The 19,506-nt window shown below is 37.8% G+C and overlaps 1 protein-coding gene and 1 long non-coding RNA gene across 5 annotated transcripts; both read right to left on the minus strand.

The window, feature by feature from the left end:
* Positions 1-4,067: 4,067 nt before the first annotated feature.
* LOC105042142 (SUMO-activating enzyme subunit 1B-1) lies at positions 4,068-19,351 on the minus strand. 4 transcript variants are annotated; one of them, XM_073243161.1, is made up of 12 exons: positions 19,303-19,351; positions 19,118-19,213; positions 18,946-18,997; positions 17,816-18,011; positions 16,735-16,814; positions 16,405-16,521; positions 15,421-15,504; positions 14,411-14,461; positions 12,874-12,940; positions 10,890-10,993; positions 10,690-10,797; positions 4,068-4,388 (listed from the first exon to the last, which is right to left on the minus strand). In XM_073243161.1, the coding sequence occupies exons 2-12, from the start codon at positions 19,198-19,200 to the stop codon at positions 4,275-4,277; spliced, it is 1,056 nt and encodes a 351-aa protein (XP_073099262.1). In that variant the 5' UTR covers positions 19,201-19,213; positions 19,303-19,351; the 3' UTR covers positions 4,068-4,274. The 4 variants fall into 4 exon arrangements, with proteins under 4 accessions (XP_073099262.1, XP_073099263.1, XP_010917552.1 ...); XM_073243162.1 differs by lacking the exon at positions 15,421-15,504 and having other exon boundaries at positions 19,303-19,347; XM_010919250.3 differs by lacking the exon at positions 15,421-15,504 and having other exon boundaries at positions 19,118-19,336.
* On the minus strand, positions 7,952-10,682 carry LOC140851540 (uncharacterized). The gene is made up of 2 exons (XR_012134258.1): positions 10,258-10,682; positions 7,952-10,162 (listed from the first exon to the last, which is right to left on the minus strand). It is a non-coding gene; the product is annotated as an uncharacterized lncRNA (long non-coding RNA).
* Positions 19,352-19,506: the final 155 nt, after the last annotated feature.

Here is a 19,506-nt window from a genome sequence, read left to right on the forward strand (position 1 = left end):
CTTCAAGAGCTTGGCTTCAGGAGGTCGGCCTTTAGAGATCTGTCTTTTTATGACCTCAACCTTCAAGAGCTCAACTTTGAGAGGTCAATCTTGGAGGTTGGCTTTTGGAAGGTTAGCTTCGAGAGCTCGACCTTCAGGAGCTTGATTTTGGGAGGTCGACTTCTGGAGTTTAGTCTTTGGAGGTTGATTTTCTAGTATCCTTGGCCTTCTGATGAGCTCAATCTATTTTAGTCAGCCTTCTGATGACCTCAATTTTCTCTGATCAGTTTTATGATGTTTTCGACCTTCTGACGAGATCAATATGCTTTGGTCGGTCTTTTGATGACATTGACTTCTCTGATTGGCTTTCTGATATCCTCAATTTTTTGATGAGCTCGGCCTTCTGAAATTCTCATCCTTTTGATGAGTTGGGCCTTTAGGAGCTCGGCTTTCTAATGAGCTCGACCTTGGCCTCGGCCTCATCCTCAGCTTTGCATGCTCATAGACCTGTGGACTAGCAAAAAGAAAGAAAAATAAAATGATAGATGAGGGTTTGAGAGTTTCTCACCATGAGAATTTTGAGTTATGGGATTTTCTTCTTTTAAAAGCCCCGCTCCTTTGTTGGGGTCGCTTTGCTCTATTTATATAGGTGCGGAGCAAGTATCCGTTATATTTGGAGGTGGAAATCAAGGAATGAGATATAACTCCATCCTTATGAGCCATTATTTTCTCTTTTTTTTTTTTGGATTTAAATCTGCCCTAATCATCCTTATATTTCTGGATTTCTCTTAATTGTAAAGATTTAACTATCAAGAATTCAAACTTTTACAGGATTGCATGCCACATGTCCATCAATGATAGGGAGGATGATTTATATGCCATATTACCAATCATTTAGAGGTTTGTTGGTCTCACATGCATTATTCTTCATACTAATTGATAGTAGGTGGTCTAGTAAAATTAGACTACATATATTTATGTTAAGCCTGATATATTATTAGCCCTTTCCCAGTTAACTCAAGTTTTTGGGGTCAATTAGTTACTAAATATGATATTCATGAGTTTGGATCCCTCCAATTCAATATGTAATTATTTTTTTAACTATTTCAAATTATTTGTTAGATTATCCCTCTACATGCATGCTTCATGCTGTACATGAGGTGGAGTGTTATGCCTCATATATATTGTCAAACCTTTTTCTATCAACTTAAATTTTCAGAGTTAATTGGTTATTCAACAACATTGACTGAGTTCAATTTGATCAATCCAACCCTATCCCTTTGACTATGTCTGGTTGGTCACCGATCGTCGAGTCATTAATTAAGCAAAACCTAACAACCTTTCATCGAATTTAGGATTGTTAATAGGCTGGATCCTTGTTGAACATATCCAAATTTCCACAAAGTTCAAAATCCAAATAAGTAAAAGCCTAGCCAATGGAATATAACACACCTTACTTATACTAACACAACCACTCATGTAGTCATATTCTTCATGTGTACTACTAAGACTTACAGCCCAATGGGAGAAGTCAGAGATATCATAAAGGTGGGATATTCTTGCCTGCATGGAGAATAAAAGGCTCACAATCCCCATAAATAAACCATGGCAGCAGTTGATGCACATGCTCTCAAAGCTAAGCCTAAAACCTATAGGTGTGCTCCACAAACTAAAATAAGGACAACCAACAACCTGGAACAAGCTTTGGAAGCCGATCATAAGATTCTTGGAGAATCCAATTAATGATAACTTTTATAATGATATAGGGGTAGGCACCTTCCTTTCTGTGTCACATCAACTCATTTAAGGGCACAATTAAGAATTTTTTTTGGGCGGAGTCCACTCATTGAAGGGCAGGAGGGATTCAGGGAAGTCGTCATGGGCCGTACCTCTCTAGGGCGGTGGTTAAGCCGGCCTTATATCCTCTTTGCGTTCACACGAGTTGATGAATTATTACGTGTACCATGCAATAAACAAATTTTTTTTTTTAAAATTATCGCAATGTAAACAATCTTTAAACATGACCCATATTAGTGTTTATAGAGGGACCAACAGTGTTGCAGATTGGATAATGAGATACATAATTGATTATACTGGATCTACTTTATGAACATCATCGACAGATATTTTTATTAAATTTTTTAATATTTTATTTTTTGATTCTCATAGATATATTTATTTTAAATTAATTAATAAAACTGGTTTACTGAAAAAACAAAAACCATGAGCCCTTTAACTCAGTTATATTCAAATGTAACAATCATTAAACCCGGAAGAGAAAACAGGGGGAAAAAGTTCAAACAAAATGTATTCCCACATTAAAAGAAAAAAAAAAAAGAAAGATAAAAAACTAGGCTCATAATATGACCATATCACTAAAGTCATAAAAAATGACAAAGGAACAGTTCAAAGATCTTAACACTTCATGTTGGAATCATATACTCATCATACTCTTCCATACCAAACTCCCTCAACGAGATGAGACCCAGAGCCAAGAACAGAAGAACAATGGAAAGCCAACACATCCTCCACATCCATCTCTCCCCACCACCCCCAACAAACCCACCCATTTTTGCAACACCAACGTCCCCCTCCCTCTCCCCATTCTCCCTAGAAAAAGTTGTTGCAGAAGAAGATGATGAAGAAAGATAAACCTTCCCATGGTTGTAGTCATGCATGTCAAGCAGTGATGAGCAGCAAGAACATGAAGAGTTGGCATCACAACCTTGGATCAACACAGAAGAGCAAACACTGCATATCTCCTCCCTTCCATGCAAGCCAGTCACTTCCTCCTTTGCACCTTCCAAGGCTTCCAACAGCTTCCTCCTCTTTGGCTTGCCACTCTTCATAGCTGCTCCCCTCTGAGTCATGGCACCCTCGACACGTCGGTCGCCAAATTTGGGCTTTGAAACCTCTGAAGGAGGCTGGCTTTGCTGGAGGGACAAGACCAGCTTCTTGGGTGAGTCATGTAGGAATTTAAATAAATCAGAGCTAACGGCCGAGGTGATGTCGGTCGCCGAACAGCTGCGGCGATGGCCAGGGTTGGAGTGCTTATAGGAATTCCAGTCATCTTCGAGGTTTTGGAACTTTTTTTCTAGTTGGTCTACTTCAACTTCTCTTTCCCCCTGTGATCTTGTCATGGCTTTGGTTTTTGGGAGCGTTTTGTCTGCAGTAAAAAAGGGAAGGCGGGGTATGGAATGGTGAGGTGGGCAAGGATGGAGGTATGTGGGGGAGGGAAATAGTGGAAACCTTAAACTTACCGTTAACCCCACGTTCGAAGTTTAAAATGGTGTGTTTAGTTGGATCTCCTTTGGATTGGTTTGTTTTGTTTCAGTTATGAGGCTTTGGAGACTCGTTCCATTTCTTTCGGATGCATGATGGTTCATGCGTACATGCTGCATTTTCTGGTTGAGAAGAAGTTACAAGTAAATCTTGTACGTCTTGATTGGATCGTGATTCAAGGATCATCACGGAAAACAAGAAAAATGAAGAGATCAAAAGAAACTGATATATATATATATATATATATATATATATATATATATTGAATTTGCCTTTAGGGATGGTGGGCTTGGAGTTCAGGCAGCTTTCTTTATTGAGGGTTGTGGTTAATTTTCTGTGAGATTGTTCCCCGTTGAACATTAGCTGTGGTGCAACAAGACACAATTCAGTGGAACAATAGAGCTTATGCTGTTCAAACAAATGCTAGAGTGAATAACCTCATTTGTACCAACTGTTTGAGACAGCCGAAAAGGCAGATAACTTCAGAAAGAAACTCATCATAATTAACAAAAAAAACCTAAAACCAACCACAAAGTGACTCCATGAAGTGACCACAAATCATTTCGTTCTTTGTTTAAATTGCAAGTAGACACCACTACTCGGATCAAGAAGCACCACAGAGTGCATCAGGACCCCTGAAGACAAGATTTTACATGTTTGGGTTGAGAACATGAGGACTTAATTTTCTATTTTCGGCAGCTTATAGTCCTCGCATTAAGAACACTTGCTTTGTTGGAAAAGCGGTCTGTAACCGACGATTGCAGTTCATATTTCATTAGAGCAATGGAAAAATTCAGGTCGGTAACTTATCAAGGTAACAGCACTTCCCATTCCAAGATGTAGATTGATGTAGAATCTATCGTAAGCAGCTGGGTACATATAACTTGTTACAATTATACAAATAAGTAATCCACTTCCTGAAATCAATGCTGAATAAATAGTTGATTGCTAATATAATTTAGACATTCAGCTAGACCAGTATGCATCGGCATCGCCTCATCACACTATAAAAATCAGCTTGTAGAAGAGTTGGACATGTCCTCTATTATGCCTTTTCCATCAGCCGTATCAAAGTAGAAAAAGTTCTTCAGCGGGTCGCCCTTACCGGAGATTGCTTTAATCACTTCCTAATAATTCCATCAGCAACTAGTCAGTTTACAAGCAATGTAAGAATGAAAAAAATGTGCATATGATAGACAACTGGCAATGCAAATGAAACTATATCTTTGTACAGCTCTACTGACTGTTAGGTGAATCCAGATCAAGGATTCACCATACCCTTGCTAATGCCATGGTGACAAAAAAGTAAATCAGAATGCCAGCCAAGACTTGCAGGTGATTTGCAATTTCATACAGGCATGGCACCAGGACTGTTGCAGAAGTATGCACATGAGCTCCATCATTATATGACATTTGGACAGCATCTACACAACTCATAAGCTAGCTCCATGCTATTAGACCCTGTTTGGTTCATGATTAAACCCGAAAAAAATGCTGAATAAGGGGTTTATTCAGCCAAATGACAATTATTTTTATTCAGCCCACAGTTTTATCAACTCAGTGGATGCATAACTGTTGTAACATGAACAAAACTATTTGGCAGGGGGCAGCCGAATAACTTTATTCATGTCATTGGAGAGGCTTCATTCATCTCAATTTTCAAAAAAGTCATCCTTTATCAATTATTGTATCCAATCAAACAGCATTTGCAACCATTCCACTTTGATTCAAATTTATAACTAAACAAAAATATCAGATTTATTGGGAAAACATGATAAAATAGAATATATAAGAACACAAAGGAATGGGACTTGATCTAAATTTTGCTCAACTGACAAGCCAAGAGGCCTTAAAATAAATGCAATTCGACTAAATTATGAATGCTAGCCTCTCACTTTGAAGTGAATCTTATACCAATAGTTTCTTGACCACTATATATCTTCTCAGTAATCCAATTATCAGTCACCATGCTAGCTTCAATCTCCTAATCTCCTTGCTCCCTACCCTCTATAACTCATCTCCAATCCAATATTACCATTGTGATATTTTACAACTCTAGGTGTACAGTTTGAGGAAAGTGTTTCGTTGCTACTTAGAACTTGCTAGTTCAAAACATTCAAATCTTTACAAAGGAAAATAAAGAACTAGGTCGATGAAGACAAACAGGAACGAGTTTCAGTAAGCCTTTCCTTTCACCAAATATTTTGCATAGAGGCCACTTGCTAACCAATAAAGAAATGGTCCACTTGTCACACTGGCTGTATTTCAATAAATGGATCACCATAGTCATTTTATAGGAGATGATCATGCAAACAGGTTTATCAAAGTTGGTTTCTGCCAACCAAAACAAATTGATAAATCAACTAAGATATTCGAAATTCCATTGGGGCATGGATGTTGCAGTATATATATAAAAAGATGAGTTAAACTGTTCATATATTAAATTGTTTGTACTAGTAAAAGTTGCACAAGCATTTCACTTTGAAAATGTGCAACAGAGATGGAAACTATAATCTTTCTTCTGCTTTTTTTTTTTGTCGGAACAAGCAACTAAAATCATTCACACAACCAGTTTACAAGATATTTCTACTAGAGAAAACAAACTCCTTGAGGCTGTGACATGGCCACCCAATTTTAGAATAAAATAAAAGAATACTTATGCAGGCTGATTTGCAAATGCAATGTCTGTGAGGCTGTGAAGCACTGGTCCTGAAGTATTGCTGCTCATAGTCAGCATTTCATGAGCCTCATTAACAGATTGCTTTGTTTTTTTTTTTTTTTTAAAAAAACTCTGAGTGACAACAGCTAACATTCTGTGGATGGGTGTGATGGGAATCCAACTTTTGTTTAAAAATCACGCACTCTGAGTGACAACAGCTAACATTCTGTGGATGGGTGTGATGGGAATCCAACTTTTGTTTAAAAATCATGCTTTCTTTTTAACTGAGGCATATCAAAGTAGGAAATACAAGGCCATAAACAAAAGGAAAAACTATCACATTTTTATTCTAAAACCATTACTTCGGAAGTTAAATATCAGTTTAGGGGGAAAAATCATGAAAATAATTTACTTGACCATCAAGCAAAAAATTTGAAAGCGGTAGCATGAAAGAATATTCAATAATTGTACAAATTCCTTCCCCCCCCCCCCCCCCCCACCAAAAAAAAAATCCTTGTACCAATTATCCTTCCACTTGATTGATCTTGTTGATCTTTGCCTCTGCATGATTGATTTTCAGGTAGGGCCAGCAGCTAGCCCCAATTCTTCGTGCACCATGAAAGCATGGCTACTTCAAATTGCATGCCATATCTATAATCTGTATATAATACCATATCAACTACTGATATTTACTGAATATTTCTAGAATATGTGTCAGCTGCGTTGTTCGAGTATCCTATTTTACAATATATATATATATATAATGTATATAAAGCTTCAGACACTTCCTGGATATGCCTATGATACTTTGCAAACGCACATTAGCTACTTCCAAGATGTTTCTAGGAATGAGGGAAAGGGCTTTCTTTCCTTTTTTTTACGAATGTTGGCCTTCTGTTGATGAATAATTTATCTTAAATTTTGTTATGTTGACATATGAATTACAGTCTACTAATATAACCATTATGCTTACACACATATTATATTATTTTGATAACCCACATACATAATAGCGTGTACATCCCTCTTTTTCAAGATTTATCCCATCCGCATATATGTATTGTGTTTTATCTATATCCATGCTTCATGGTTAGCTGCACATGCGGTGCATGATCCTCATAGCTGTCCACTAGGCAGAAAAATGACAAGGTGACCTATAATGTTCTAGTACAAATGACAAAACATAGTATGTTACCGTTGCTTTTCAAGTAGTGCATTAAGTACTTGTAGCTAGGGTTTGCATCTCGGTACAGGGCCCTATACTGGTGCCAACCTATTATTATGATAGTATAGGGCTAGTTCAGGGTAGTGTCAATATGTCCCCCATACTATGTATCAGTACCGAATCATATTTTACCATAGCAAGTGAAAAGATAAATGAATTCTAGTCTCTTATAGCTTTTGATTAGGGCTGGAGCTGGGCTTGGACCAGCTGAGGCGCATCAGACCGGGCTTTGGACTAGAACCGAAATAATTCAGACCGGACGTGAGCCTAATTATAGAGTCCATTTATCTTTCGGGTCGGGCTCAGATATATCTTTGACCCAGGCCAGGCTCGAGCCTAAAATTGAGCCTGCAAGAGCCCAGTTGAGTCCCCTCTTCTAGCCTAGGTCAGCGAGAGCGGGGTGGGGAGATGTGTAGCAGAGGAAGCGGGGGTCTGGGTCGTCGAGGTGCTTGATCTTGACATTGACGGCGCAGGTGAGGACGTCGTAGTGCATAACGGAGGTGCCAATGGAAGGGCGACGGCGGCGGGGGAGGTGGAGGCGGATCTGGAGGGTTGAAGCGGAGGCGGCGGCGGCCGAGGGTGAGGGGTTTTCAGGTTGCCCGCAAGAGCCCGATCGAGTCCTCTCTCCCAACTTGGGTCGGTGAGAGGGGGGGGAATGCATAGCAGAGGAGGTGAGGGTCTGGGTCGTTGAGGTGCTTGATTTTGACACTGACGGCGCAGGCGAAGACATCGTAGTGGATGACGAGGGTGCCGGTGGACAGGACGGTGGCAGAGGAGGCGATGGCGGTGGGGGAGGCAGATCTGGAGGGGTGGAGGGGAAGGGGGCGGTAGTCGAGGGTGAGGAGCTTCCGGATTGCCATGTTTGCTAGGGTTTTCCACAGGAAATTAGGGTTAGGCTTCGGCGGAGAAGAGAAGCTAGAAGGGGAAGAAGAAGAGACGAGCCGCGAGAGACAATAAAATGAAGGGAGAGAGGAGTGGAACTGTGGAGATTAGGAAATGAACCACAGACCGAGAAGTATAAGGCTTAGGTTTTTTTTTTTTTTTTTCAAGGAAAATCTGATTTGGCTGGCCCAATCGGGTTTGGGCTCGGACCTGAGTTTTTCAAAAACCTTTGGGCTTGAGCTCGGCCCAAAGCCTCAAAAAATTTCAGACTGGGCTCAGGCAGGGGTGTGGCCTAGCCCGGCCTGGCCCATCTCTAACCTTACTTTTGACACTAAAATAAAAATGGGTTCTCGCAACTTGGTCATAAACTTCAAGACTACCATGCCCTTGGTTATGACTTGCTTAAATTATTAGGGATCAACCATTGCTTTTTTCCTTTTGGTACCACTGAATTTATTGAGAGCAAAAGAAAGAACTTCAAAGAGAGAAGAAGAGAAAGAGAAAGGTTGCTATTACAACAGGAAAAACATGGGAGACTGCAACCTCCAACCCTAACAAAAACTACAACCCATTCTTCATCACAAGAAATTCCAATCCTTAATGAAGGACTAAATCTTAAAGAAAACTATCTTTGTAGAATTTTGAGTTTGGATTTATTAAGGCACATAAGGATTAATTTTACATAAATCTCATAATTTATGGCATGGTTAACAAGGACACAAGCACAAGTGAGGATGGCAAAATAGATGATGTGTTTACACTCAAAAAGCAGCACAGAGTCTACCTTGCCATAGAAATTTTCAAGCAAAGTGCCTGCCAATTTTTAATGTGATGATCAACCATATAAAGTAAATATTCAGTAGATTCAGAATCAACAAGAGTATTCCCATCAAAATGATATACTTGATCTGAAAAGCCTAATCAGATGCATTATCATCAAATAAAGGACTCCAATCATTGCAAATCTAGAGTTACACTAGCAAATCTATTTTTACATGATAGTGCCCTATGAATCATAAATATATCAATAAGAAAGTTTTAACAAATAGGATATTTAGTTCAATGTGAGCATTTGCTTGTTAAATTTTATCATGATACAAGGACCACAAAACTAGAAAGTTACACACTTTCCAAGAAGTTTATGCACATATGTAATGCCATCAGACTAGCACTAGATTTGTGAAAAACTAAGGGAAGATAATATGACCCTATTTGGGATTGCTGTTAGTGGCAAAGCTTTTGGAAATAGAGCTTTCGAGAAGTAGGGCTTTTAGAAGTAAGTTTTTCTAAAAAGCTATTTGCTGTTTTGCGCCTATATTTCTAAAGTGCTATGAACTTTAACACATGTATGGTAAACAAAATGAGAAAAAGCATTTGGTATGTTACAATAAAGACAAAGAATATTGCATAATATCATACACTGGAGTATAATACAATATAATATTATATATTATTACATATTAAAATATTATTATATTACATATGTAACATGATATTGAATAGTGTAGCAAAATGAAACGATATGATATAGCAATCTATTATTAGTGGCAAGATTTTAAGTCCCATGGGATAGGAGCATCCCAATTTTCCCATAGAATGGGACGCCTCATGTCCTACCCATCCCAGTGGCCGTCCCAATTGAGCATCTAGGTACATGCCTTGGATGCCCTTTTTTATATTTATTTTTTATTTTTTAAATTTATCTCAAAGTTTTACTACTCTTTAAACATAATAATCACCGCCGTCCAATCTCCATCAGATGCTTCACAACTCCCTATCTACATCCACTCTTGCTGGTTCCATTTTTTTTTTTTTTTTTGGTTAAAAACTCTTCCCCATTCCTTGAATCTGCCATCCTACCCTATTCTTTCACGTGAATTCACTGATGGACTGTGTAATCATCACCATGAAATCTGTGTAGACCGATCAATAAGTTTGGATTGCTTTGAGAGCTGTGTGGGGCGTGTTTCGCAGACGATGTGGACTCATCGCAATGGGTTCAGGATGATAAACCAAAAGACTCCATTGCAATCGCAAGTGTTTGGAGGGGAAAAAAGGGCCGTACCCACCTTCCTCCCGAGTGGTCCATGATGCTGCTGAATCGAGCTTCCTCCTCCCCCCTCCCGGCAACAATGCTGATGCCGATGCATCAGCGGCAAAAAGAAAAAGGTCAGCATGACTCAATCCTCCTTCCAGTGACGAGCCAAAGGAAAAAAAAAACAGGGCACACCTTGACCAAGACAGCGGTATCGGCGTGTGATCTGAGCAACTTTATTGATTGAGAACAAAACAAAGCCAGGTTTCAAACAGGTAAAAGGTTAATCTCAGCAAGTCACTGCTAGTTTGGAAGTTTTTGCTGGCTTTCATGGTCAGATCCCATCAAATCTATATCTTGAGTAGTTGAGTGACTTGACCACAATTACAAATAATATACGATCTCTAATTTGGATAATCACATGCAGGCACCTATAGAGATCTCTATATTGGCAAGGAAATGACTAACAATGCTACATAATATACAAATGGTGTAAACAGAACAGATCGAACATGCTACTATTTGTTAACCAAGAACAATGATATGCATACAGTTTCAGGGAAAACCACAAAAGAAGAGATTGTAAACAGAAATAAAAGTACTGCAAAAAAAAGAATTCAAGCACACCTGGCCAAGAACTCCCCCCAAAATTGCACAAACAGGGGGATGCTCTTTCCCTCCAGCTGCTAGTATTCGTTCCAAAAGGCTGGTTGGGATATAAGACTCACCCAAAGACTGTCAATGATTAGCAGTTTGATGTCAAAATTACATAGTGCTGTTTGATATACTATCTATTTAAAAAAATAAGGAAAATGAAACCATGTTACCTGAGCATCACACAGTTCCTTCCTCATCTTCAAAATTAAAGGAAGATCAGAAATAGAAGTTTCTCCAGGATTGCGTCCTTCAGACAATTCAAACCTTTCAATCACTGCATGAAAACATATAGCAGCATTCATTGACCTCTTACTGCAACTCAAACTCATTTAACGTGAAAGAGATCAAATAATGCCAGGCATCAGCATTAACAGAGGGCATCTATACCATTGTTACCCCCAATTTACTTGCAGCATTAAGTTTGATGCTCATAAATGAGTAGTCAAATACAACAATGGATGATCTAAAATTATCAAGTAACACATAAAAGAAAGAATTTAGAGACTTAGATGAAAAGGTTCCCTCACCAAAGTGGCTCTCCCTAAACCTGATAAAGTGAGAGTCACATCCACTTAGACAATCACCAGAGTGTTGCAAACCATATTAGAGGTGTGATTTGTCACTGGCCATTACAAAGAAATTTTAATACACATGGCATGCCTTTCTTACAAAAAATGAACACTAATAGAAGGTGGTGGAGGAGAGGTATGGAGTCTTAGAGGTAGGGTTTAGATCAGGGTTTAGGATGTTGCTTCACCTCAAGATTTTAGATCTCTTCCATTTTTCCTGGCATACAAGCCTTTATTTAGTTGCTTTATTTATCAACATTTATCAAAACCCAACTTAAAAAAAGAGGTATGTTATCCAAAAGTCATCACTGAGAAGAATAAGAACCGTCCGACCTTCGTAATCAGATCGTCTTAAAAACAAAAGATAAGGAAATGAATTTGAGTATTAATATTAGGTCAGTAGTAAGATAAAATGGTGAAAGATGAACTTAGAACCTTGTGACAGTTGGACATTCAGGTTCTAAGTGCCTGCACTTTAAGACACGTGAATGAGACATTACAGCATAAGGTCCTTTGCACTTTATAGTCCTATTCATGTTCGAGCATAAACATTCAGCCTAGACTTTTGTTTTGCCCTATCGAAAGCCAATCTATTGTAACCATTGACACTACAAATCTTAACCATAAGAAGTGCCAAATAAGGAACTGGAGTTTCTAAACTCTGACAGGAGGCACAAGGCATATGCATGCATGGATGCACGCAGACACATATGTATATTATATGACGTGTCTGCTCAAAAAGGGGATAAGGCTTGTTATGTATAATGATGTAATGCAAATGATACTATCAGATAAACTACAAGGCAAGTTTCAGATTTCATAGACCACCCCACTCTCCAATAGATTTTCTTTTAAGGAGATATTGATATAGGCAGTGATATTTTCCCATTAGATCACCCTACCGTGTATGCATCAAATCTCATTCTGGCATTGAAAATGTTGTTCCCACAAAGAACAACATGCTAAGGACCTCAATTTCCCATTTTAAAATGTCTGGTGTTGCTGATTAGTAGACTGGAACTACCAAATGATTGGATTAATTAATTATGTAAGTTCAGACAGCAAGACAGTTTAAATTTTCTTTTTTAAGTTCCAAATGACAAGTTGTAATACACCCTGCACATGAACGGACAATGCCCAAATAATGAAAATTGATGGAAAATTCCAACAAAAGAACTGGAATTCAAATTCACACTAAACTTCACATGTTATAGCATTAACATTGGCTGGTGATAGCTTGTAAAGCATTAATGTAGAGATAGTGCAGTGTGACACAAGCTGCTGGGTACCATAGCAAACTCCTATGGCATCACTATTTCTTAAGCAATACAACTTATGAGCTACAGATCATACACTAAAATGAGCACTTGGTATTCCAACTTGCTTCTTAAGAGTAAGCAAGCCTTCAGTATCAGCTTACTAGAAGATATCGGAAGAGGCAAGCAAAAACAGTGTGAAGAATAAGATTTTAAGGAAAGATAGACATTCCCAAGTTTCTAGCTCTCTTTTAAACACCACCAAAGTTAGGACTGTCCTACAATGGCATTGCAATTCACAAATGCTCCAATAAGACATAATTACAGACCTCTCATGGCAAAGTACACTTTGCTCACTTTCCTTGGAAGATCCCTCCAGGCTATTGAAATAGCTTCCTGCAAGGAGAAATAAAAATTATTAAGGAAATTTACATTATGGCCAACTTTTATGCTCAAAGTGGATGTATTAATTAAATCTGAAGCATAACTTCCTGCAATTGAGTACAACAATAATGAAGATCTTTAATAAAGAGATTTTGGTCAGTAATATGTTAGCTGGATACCACATTACAACAAATTTGATATCAGTTAACTAGTCCCCTGAAAATTTCCCGAATTTAGTAAAAGCCATTGGAAGGGAAGACTTATCTCCCATTTCTGCAAAGCTCAGTAAGCAGAAGCAGATCTTCAATAAATTAATTGTCAGGACAAAGTTGTGGAGCTAAGGATTCAAAGGTCAACAGGGGTCAGACTACAAATCATTTCCAATATGTTGACAACCTTATATTTAATGCAAGCAATCATGAGAATTACTAAACTGGAACTCCTTCAAGATTTCCTTTCCATCGATGGCATGTTTTAAAAAGTATACAAGAGTGCCTTAACTTGGATCTATAAATATGACGAGAAGATCAAACTGGAAGCTAAACTCAAGGATCATTAAGTGAAAAAACATTGAATTGCTAACTGAGACTTCCTGGGCAAGTGATAAGACTAAGAGTATGACCAGGACCTCACTGTAAAAAGGTTTGATCAGGAAGAGTAGCAGGTTCAAAGGTTAGGTTCATTCAGTAGCAGCGCAACTTCAGCCAAAGCATTTACAATAGACCATTTCAATTTTTTTTTAAAAAATTACCTTCATGATATTATGTGCAATTGTGAAACTAAAAAAACCTTAATTATTCCAAATTGTAAATAAATTGATAGTAAAAGCATGCGATGTTGAAAAGCCACAAGTATTCAAACAGCACAAACAATGAAATCACTAAAAATATCAGATTATTTGCCTCCACAAGATTCAGTCATTAAGTGTCTAGAGAAGTGCTCCTTGGAGGGTTTTCATCAACCCCAGAACAAAATGGATCCAGAATAAGGGGAAAGGGAAAAACCGATTAACAGATATGAATATATGATCTCAATTATAAGGCATTTGAAATCATTCACAGAGTTCAATAACCTAGCAAAAGCCGGCTTTCTTTGGAACAGAAATTCCGCGCTGTTTTTCATTTGCAAAAAATTGATGCTAATCTCAAGGATGCCTCATTTGATGCAAGCCATATCAGAAGCACAATACCTTAAGCCCAATCAGCTCCAAAAGTTGAGTTTAATGGTAGTTTCCAGAACCAAAATAACCTATGAACCTGCTACATGAATATTTAGCATCACACTGTATCACACTTGAGGGCATTGCTTACTGGTTTGGAGGATATTAATTGAGAAGGGACAAAGAGAAGAGCCATTGAACAACTAATATTAAAGCACTAAGCATCATTTTAGGTACCAAAAATCTGAAAACAGGGTGGTATTGGACAATTGGCATAGAACATTTCAAACTGCAGGCAGTAAAATCAAATATTAGAGATATACCTCAAGACTTGGATAGTTTAGTTGGCATTCGGCAGTACCATCAGACTTTTTCTGCCAAAACAATAATGATGGAGATTAATTACCTTACATGAATTTCTTTATGCTAATAGGTTCACCATGCAAAAAAATTAGGTTCACCAAGCAAAGCAAAAGATCAACAACTATGAGCAAAATAAATAAACAAAATGTGATACATGCACAACCAAAGTATGACAGAAACAATGTAACAGCTCCTTTTCAGATCAAAGGGAGGTTTGTGACACAAACATCCAGACGAAATACCATTACTGAAAAAGATGTTTAAAACAATGTACATATGCAACACAGAAATGGTTCACAGAATAGAAATCTTTTATGGCAAGCTTTATTGAGAAGCACATTATAAAGTGCTACCTGTTTGAAACAGCTCGCTGCCTTCATAATGGTACACACTTTTTTTTTTTTTTCCTGATTTCCTTTAATGCATCAACAATGGTAATTACAGAGACTTTAAAACCTAAAATATTATTTCAAATAAACAACCGAAAAGCAATCTTAACAGGCAATTTTCTTATGTACAGGCTCAAACAATAACTTGATTATGAAAGGACTGCAAGAAAATAAAAATGTTCACATTCAACAATTCTGCAAATTCGTTCGAGAAAAAAGTAACACGATAGATCCAATCAGTAAGAGAAAACTGCAACGGTACAAGTTGACAAACATACTACTTAGTAGGTAGCACATCAAAACTGTGCAGAAAAGCATATCATGTCAAAGCTGAATGGTCTAGCAAATAGATTCAGGATATTACAATTACAGAAATGGAAGTAAGAATTAAAAAAAATCAAAAAAAAAAAAAAATCTAATCATAAAGGATCTTGATTCCTCAGGTTGGACATGACCAAAGAGATATGGAGGCAAAAATTAGATGCCATCTTGTAGGAGCCTACAATTTGGTGGCCACTGGTTTCCATGTTGAAGTAAGCAAAGCATCTGACAGGAATTTCAGGAACCTATATTCATCTTACCGAGGCATCACTTGTATCCAAGCATCCATGTTTATAGCAATCTAATATGTAGTCAAGGCAAGGAGCCACATACGAACTCATTACCTACATAGAGAGTTATTTAACCAAACAATCAAAAGGTGTTACTTAATGATTTGGGGCATGACAGTGACAGAAAATCAAATGAGAGAATAGTGCTGATGACAATCTGGTCATCTCCACTTTAGGATAATGAAAACAAACTTAACAGTAACTGTTCACAGTACATTTATATATTCTCGATATTTACTAATATTCTCTTGCCAGTTTGTCAAAAGGCCATGTTTATTGCATAAGGATCTTTCTGCACAGGTAACCAAAAACATGCTGCTTAGACATGTAGACATATGTCCTACATGTCCCGATGCCTCTGGTACTTTATTTAACAGTTAAAAATTTAGGACATATCACAGCCTCTTTGATACAAACTCTGAAACAAAGTTCTTGAATAATTACTGCAATTTAAAACATACCTCACAAGGAAAGAGATCTTTGCATCAAACATTACACTTAACTAACATGATTAGTCAAATAGCACATGAAATTAGATATGGTTCATAAAAGCTGGCTATGACTGTTCCTAAATTAGCTTGGGTGCTGCTAATAAAAAGAATCAGAGGAATGAAACATCTTGAAAATTAATTGATAAATGGTACATATAAAACAATACATAAAAAGGAAGTATGTGTCCTGTGGTTTATTCACCGAGAAGACAATAAATATTTTACCAGATGGAGAGATGCAGCCTAATATGATTAGACTAAAATCGGTCATGCAGAGTCATGGCTTATTAAGCATCATTCCACCCTAGTCCCTGCTTGAACAAAGGGCTTAAGTGACTGGGAAGTAGAAAGAACTTTTTCATATGGCAGGACACAAGCAGACTGACATTGAATTCTTCAGTCAACTTCATATGATCAAAGCCAACAATAAAAAGTAGTCAGCAAGAAAAAAATAATAGAGCACCTGGATGTAGGTGTACTTTTGCAGATCAACAAAAATCTCGCCACATGAGTCTCTACACTCGATTGCATAAAAGGCAACACGCCTTGGTCTCCTTCGACACTTTTCATTGATTGCTTTCTGAGGGAGTTGCACACATACAAATCAGAGATCAAAATGCCAATATGAACCACCATAAGCACACAGCTTGTACGCAAATAAACTCAAATACGTTATATTTTCAGATTGTTATATAAATAATTTATTTAGGAAACAATGAGAAAGTGAACATTCATTAAATTGTCAGAAGACCAGTCCTAATTTGATTGTTCAATAAGAAGAGATATGTCGTGCCTTAGTTTTAAGAGAGCAACAGCTGAGAACCACTGCATCAAACTTGTCAAAAAACTCTCCGTCAAACTGTGACAAATCACCTGTAAAAAACAATGGAAATTCGTTAGTTATGACAATCAATTTTTGGCAAACTCGTTGTTGCAGAAACAGTAACATCCAAAGCTTCCAAAAGCCAAATGACGCATTAAAGAGTTCAGATGCCCCTCCTCTGCTTTACCAATAATGCTCTAATTACGTAAAGACATCTTCATATATTAACTTGTTCTTTTGCATTAAGGATCCAGATATGTATCACTACATCAACAATATGTATTGAGCATCATTATCCTCTGTAGTTCCAATAACACCGCACCTTCAAACTCTGTTCTTCTTGATTAATAGCTTGACAAATTCCATGTCAAAAGCTACCCCTACTCTTAAGGTACTCAAATCATCAAATATTTGATAAACAATGCAAAAGCTCCTTCCCATATCAAAAATCCACTTATCTATGACAAATAATAAGGATAATGGGCAATTTTGACATGGTCCATTGTGACTAGGAACACAACAATGGTGAGTATGCTCCATTTTCATTTTACACAAACCTCCTCTTGAAATTGTTTTATACCTCATGCAAATAGTAATGCCAAACTGCAACAGAACAAGTTATCATACATATACAATCATAGCATATAGTATATCTACAAAATTAAGTTGACTGAAAACCCAAAAAGACCAGATGAAACTTTCCTGAAACAATCTTCCACAAAATAAATGTATTAAATACTTGCTTTTACAGTGTAAGTTGATAAAAATGCATTAAATTTGGAGAACAATCCCTGTCTTAGCCATATCTATAAACTCACAAATTTGCCAACATAAAACAACCAATTAGCAAACATACTATAAAGTCAACAACCAGCAACATTTACAAAAGACCAAAAGCAGGCCAGCACACTTAAATAAGCAGGTTTAGTTTGGCAATGCAAGTTATTTATCATGATTAACAAGGGGGCAGAAATTGCCATGGAAGATGCTATCAAATTGCCCCAAGCAAATTACAGCTAAGAAATAAACAACTATGTACAATGAAATTCACCTTTTTCCACTGAAACACGGACCATTGGATTGAAATCTTTTAAAGACTCGCAACAAAGTTCATCCAGGGATCTGCCACTATAGTAAGCTTCATCAGGAGGAATCAGGAAGTTTGATTGAAGAACATCCTCTGTGACTGAACGATCATCCATCAGCGTCAAACTCCCAATTCCTGCTAGCACCATATTTTTGCAGAACTACCAAAAGAGCAAAAGAATTTGTATGAGCAATTTAGAAGGCTACTTCCAACTAAATCTCCATCAAGAACTACTTACAAAACTTTGACATATAGTCGAACAATATATGGAAAGTATCCTTGCAATCCACAAATTATTACAACTTTATACGGGAGAAAAAGTGAGTAAGAGATGGTAGTCCAACAGAACAAGTTTAGCAACAGTCATGGAGTGATTTGGAACTTTCTTGTTGCTCCTCCCTCTACAAAGTGCTCTTATTGTAGGGATTAAGTATTGTCCTTTACATGCAGAAAAAACACTACACAAAGCTAAACCTTCCTTTACCTATATTTCTAATAAATTTCTCCCACTAGTTACTTTTACTGCTTCATTTTGTATTCCCCAGTTGCTTTTTCTTATTGAATTCCTAAAACACCATTCAAAAATCTGAAATTAGTTGAATCCCAACAGCTGCTGCAACTGCCACTTACCTGAAAACTTGAACCTAGGGATTGTTCGTATGTGTAAGAACAAACAGCAAGGTTTTCTCAATGTTTTCTCTTTACCATCATGTAAGAAAATCAAGAACTCACAATTCCATTACAATCAAGTAAAGCAATGGTGAAAACCCTACTCAAACAACACCTGATGTAATCATATCCATCTTTCCAATGTAAACCTTAGATTCGTTTGTGAGACAAAAAGAAATAGTCTGAACCTCTAAGTCTCGTCATAAACCAAATGAACAATGGATCAAAACCTATATTAGATATCATTTAAAGTGAAGTCAAGTAGGAAGAACATAATCAACCATCTAAATGTAGCATCTTCATGATATACTCGAGTGTAATGGGCACAAAAATCAATCTTTCCTACAAAATCTTTACCTCTACATAATAATGATAGAGTGTTAAAAAAAAAAGGGCCGAAAAACCAGGTAAAAAACCGAAATTACCTCAACTGCCGTGCCATTTAAACCCCTGACCAGTATATGAGCCTTGCTTAACCTAAACAAAGCGGGCACCCATAATTGAAACATTCAACGGAAAAACCCCGAGTTCAGGACAAAAAGGAATGCGAAATCATTCGGAGCAACGAGAAGGGGGTCCAAGAGATGAATCGATTACCTCTTCTGCGCATCGACGCCCCACACTCGAATCTGCCGATCGTAGAGAGCTGTTTCCTCTTCCGTCAGCTCCTCTCCATCCATCTCAATCCGCTGCCTGCTACCAAAATCTCAACAGTTGGAACGAAACCCTAGGAAATCCAAAGAGAAGGGGACGAGAAGGGGAAACAGGGCTTTTGTCCTTGCCCTCGATCTCGAGATTCCAGCCACCTTCGGTGAGCTAACCACTCAGGACTTTTGCCCCTTCGATGAGAACTGAAACACCACCGAGCTGTATTTAATAGGGCGAATTAAAAGCCGATCAAAGAACTATTCGGGCCGCATATGGAGCAGCATGGCCCAGCCGGGGCCTGGCCGAACTGGGCTCATCTCAGCCGAAAGTTGGCCCAA

This window comes from Elaeis guineensis, chromosome 9 (genome assembly GCF_000442705.2).
Source record: "Elaeis guineensis isolate ETL-2024a chromosome 9, EG11, whole genome shotgun sequence".
NCBI classification, from domain to species: Eukaryota; Viridiplantae; Streptophyta; class Magnoliopsida; order Arecales; family Arecaceae; genus Elaeis; species Elaeis guineensis.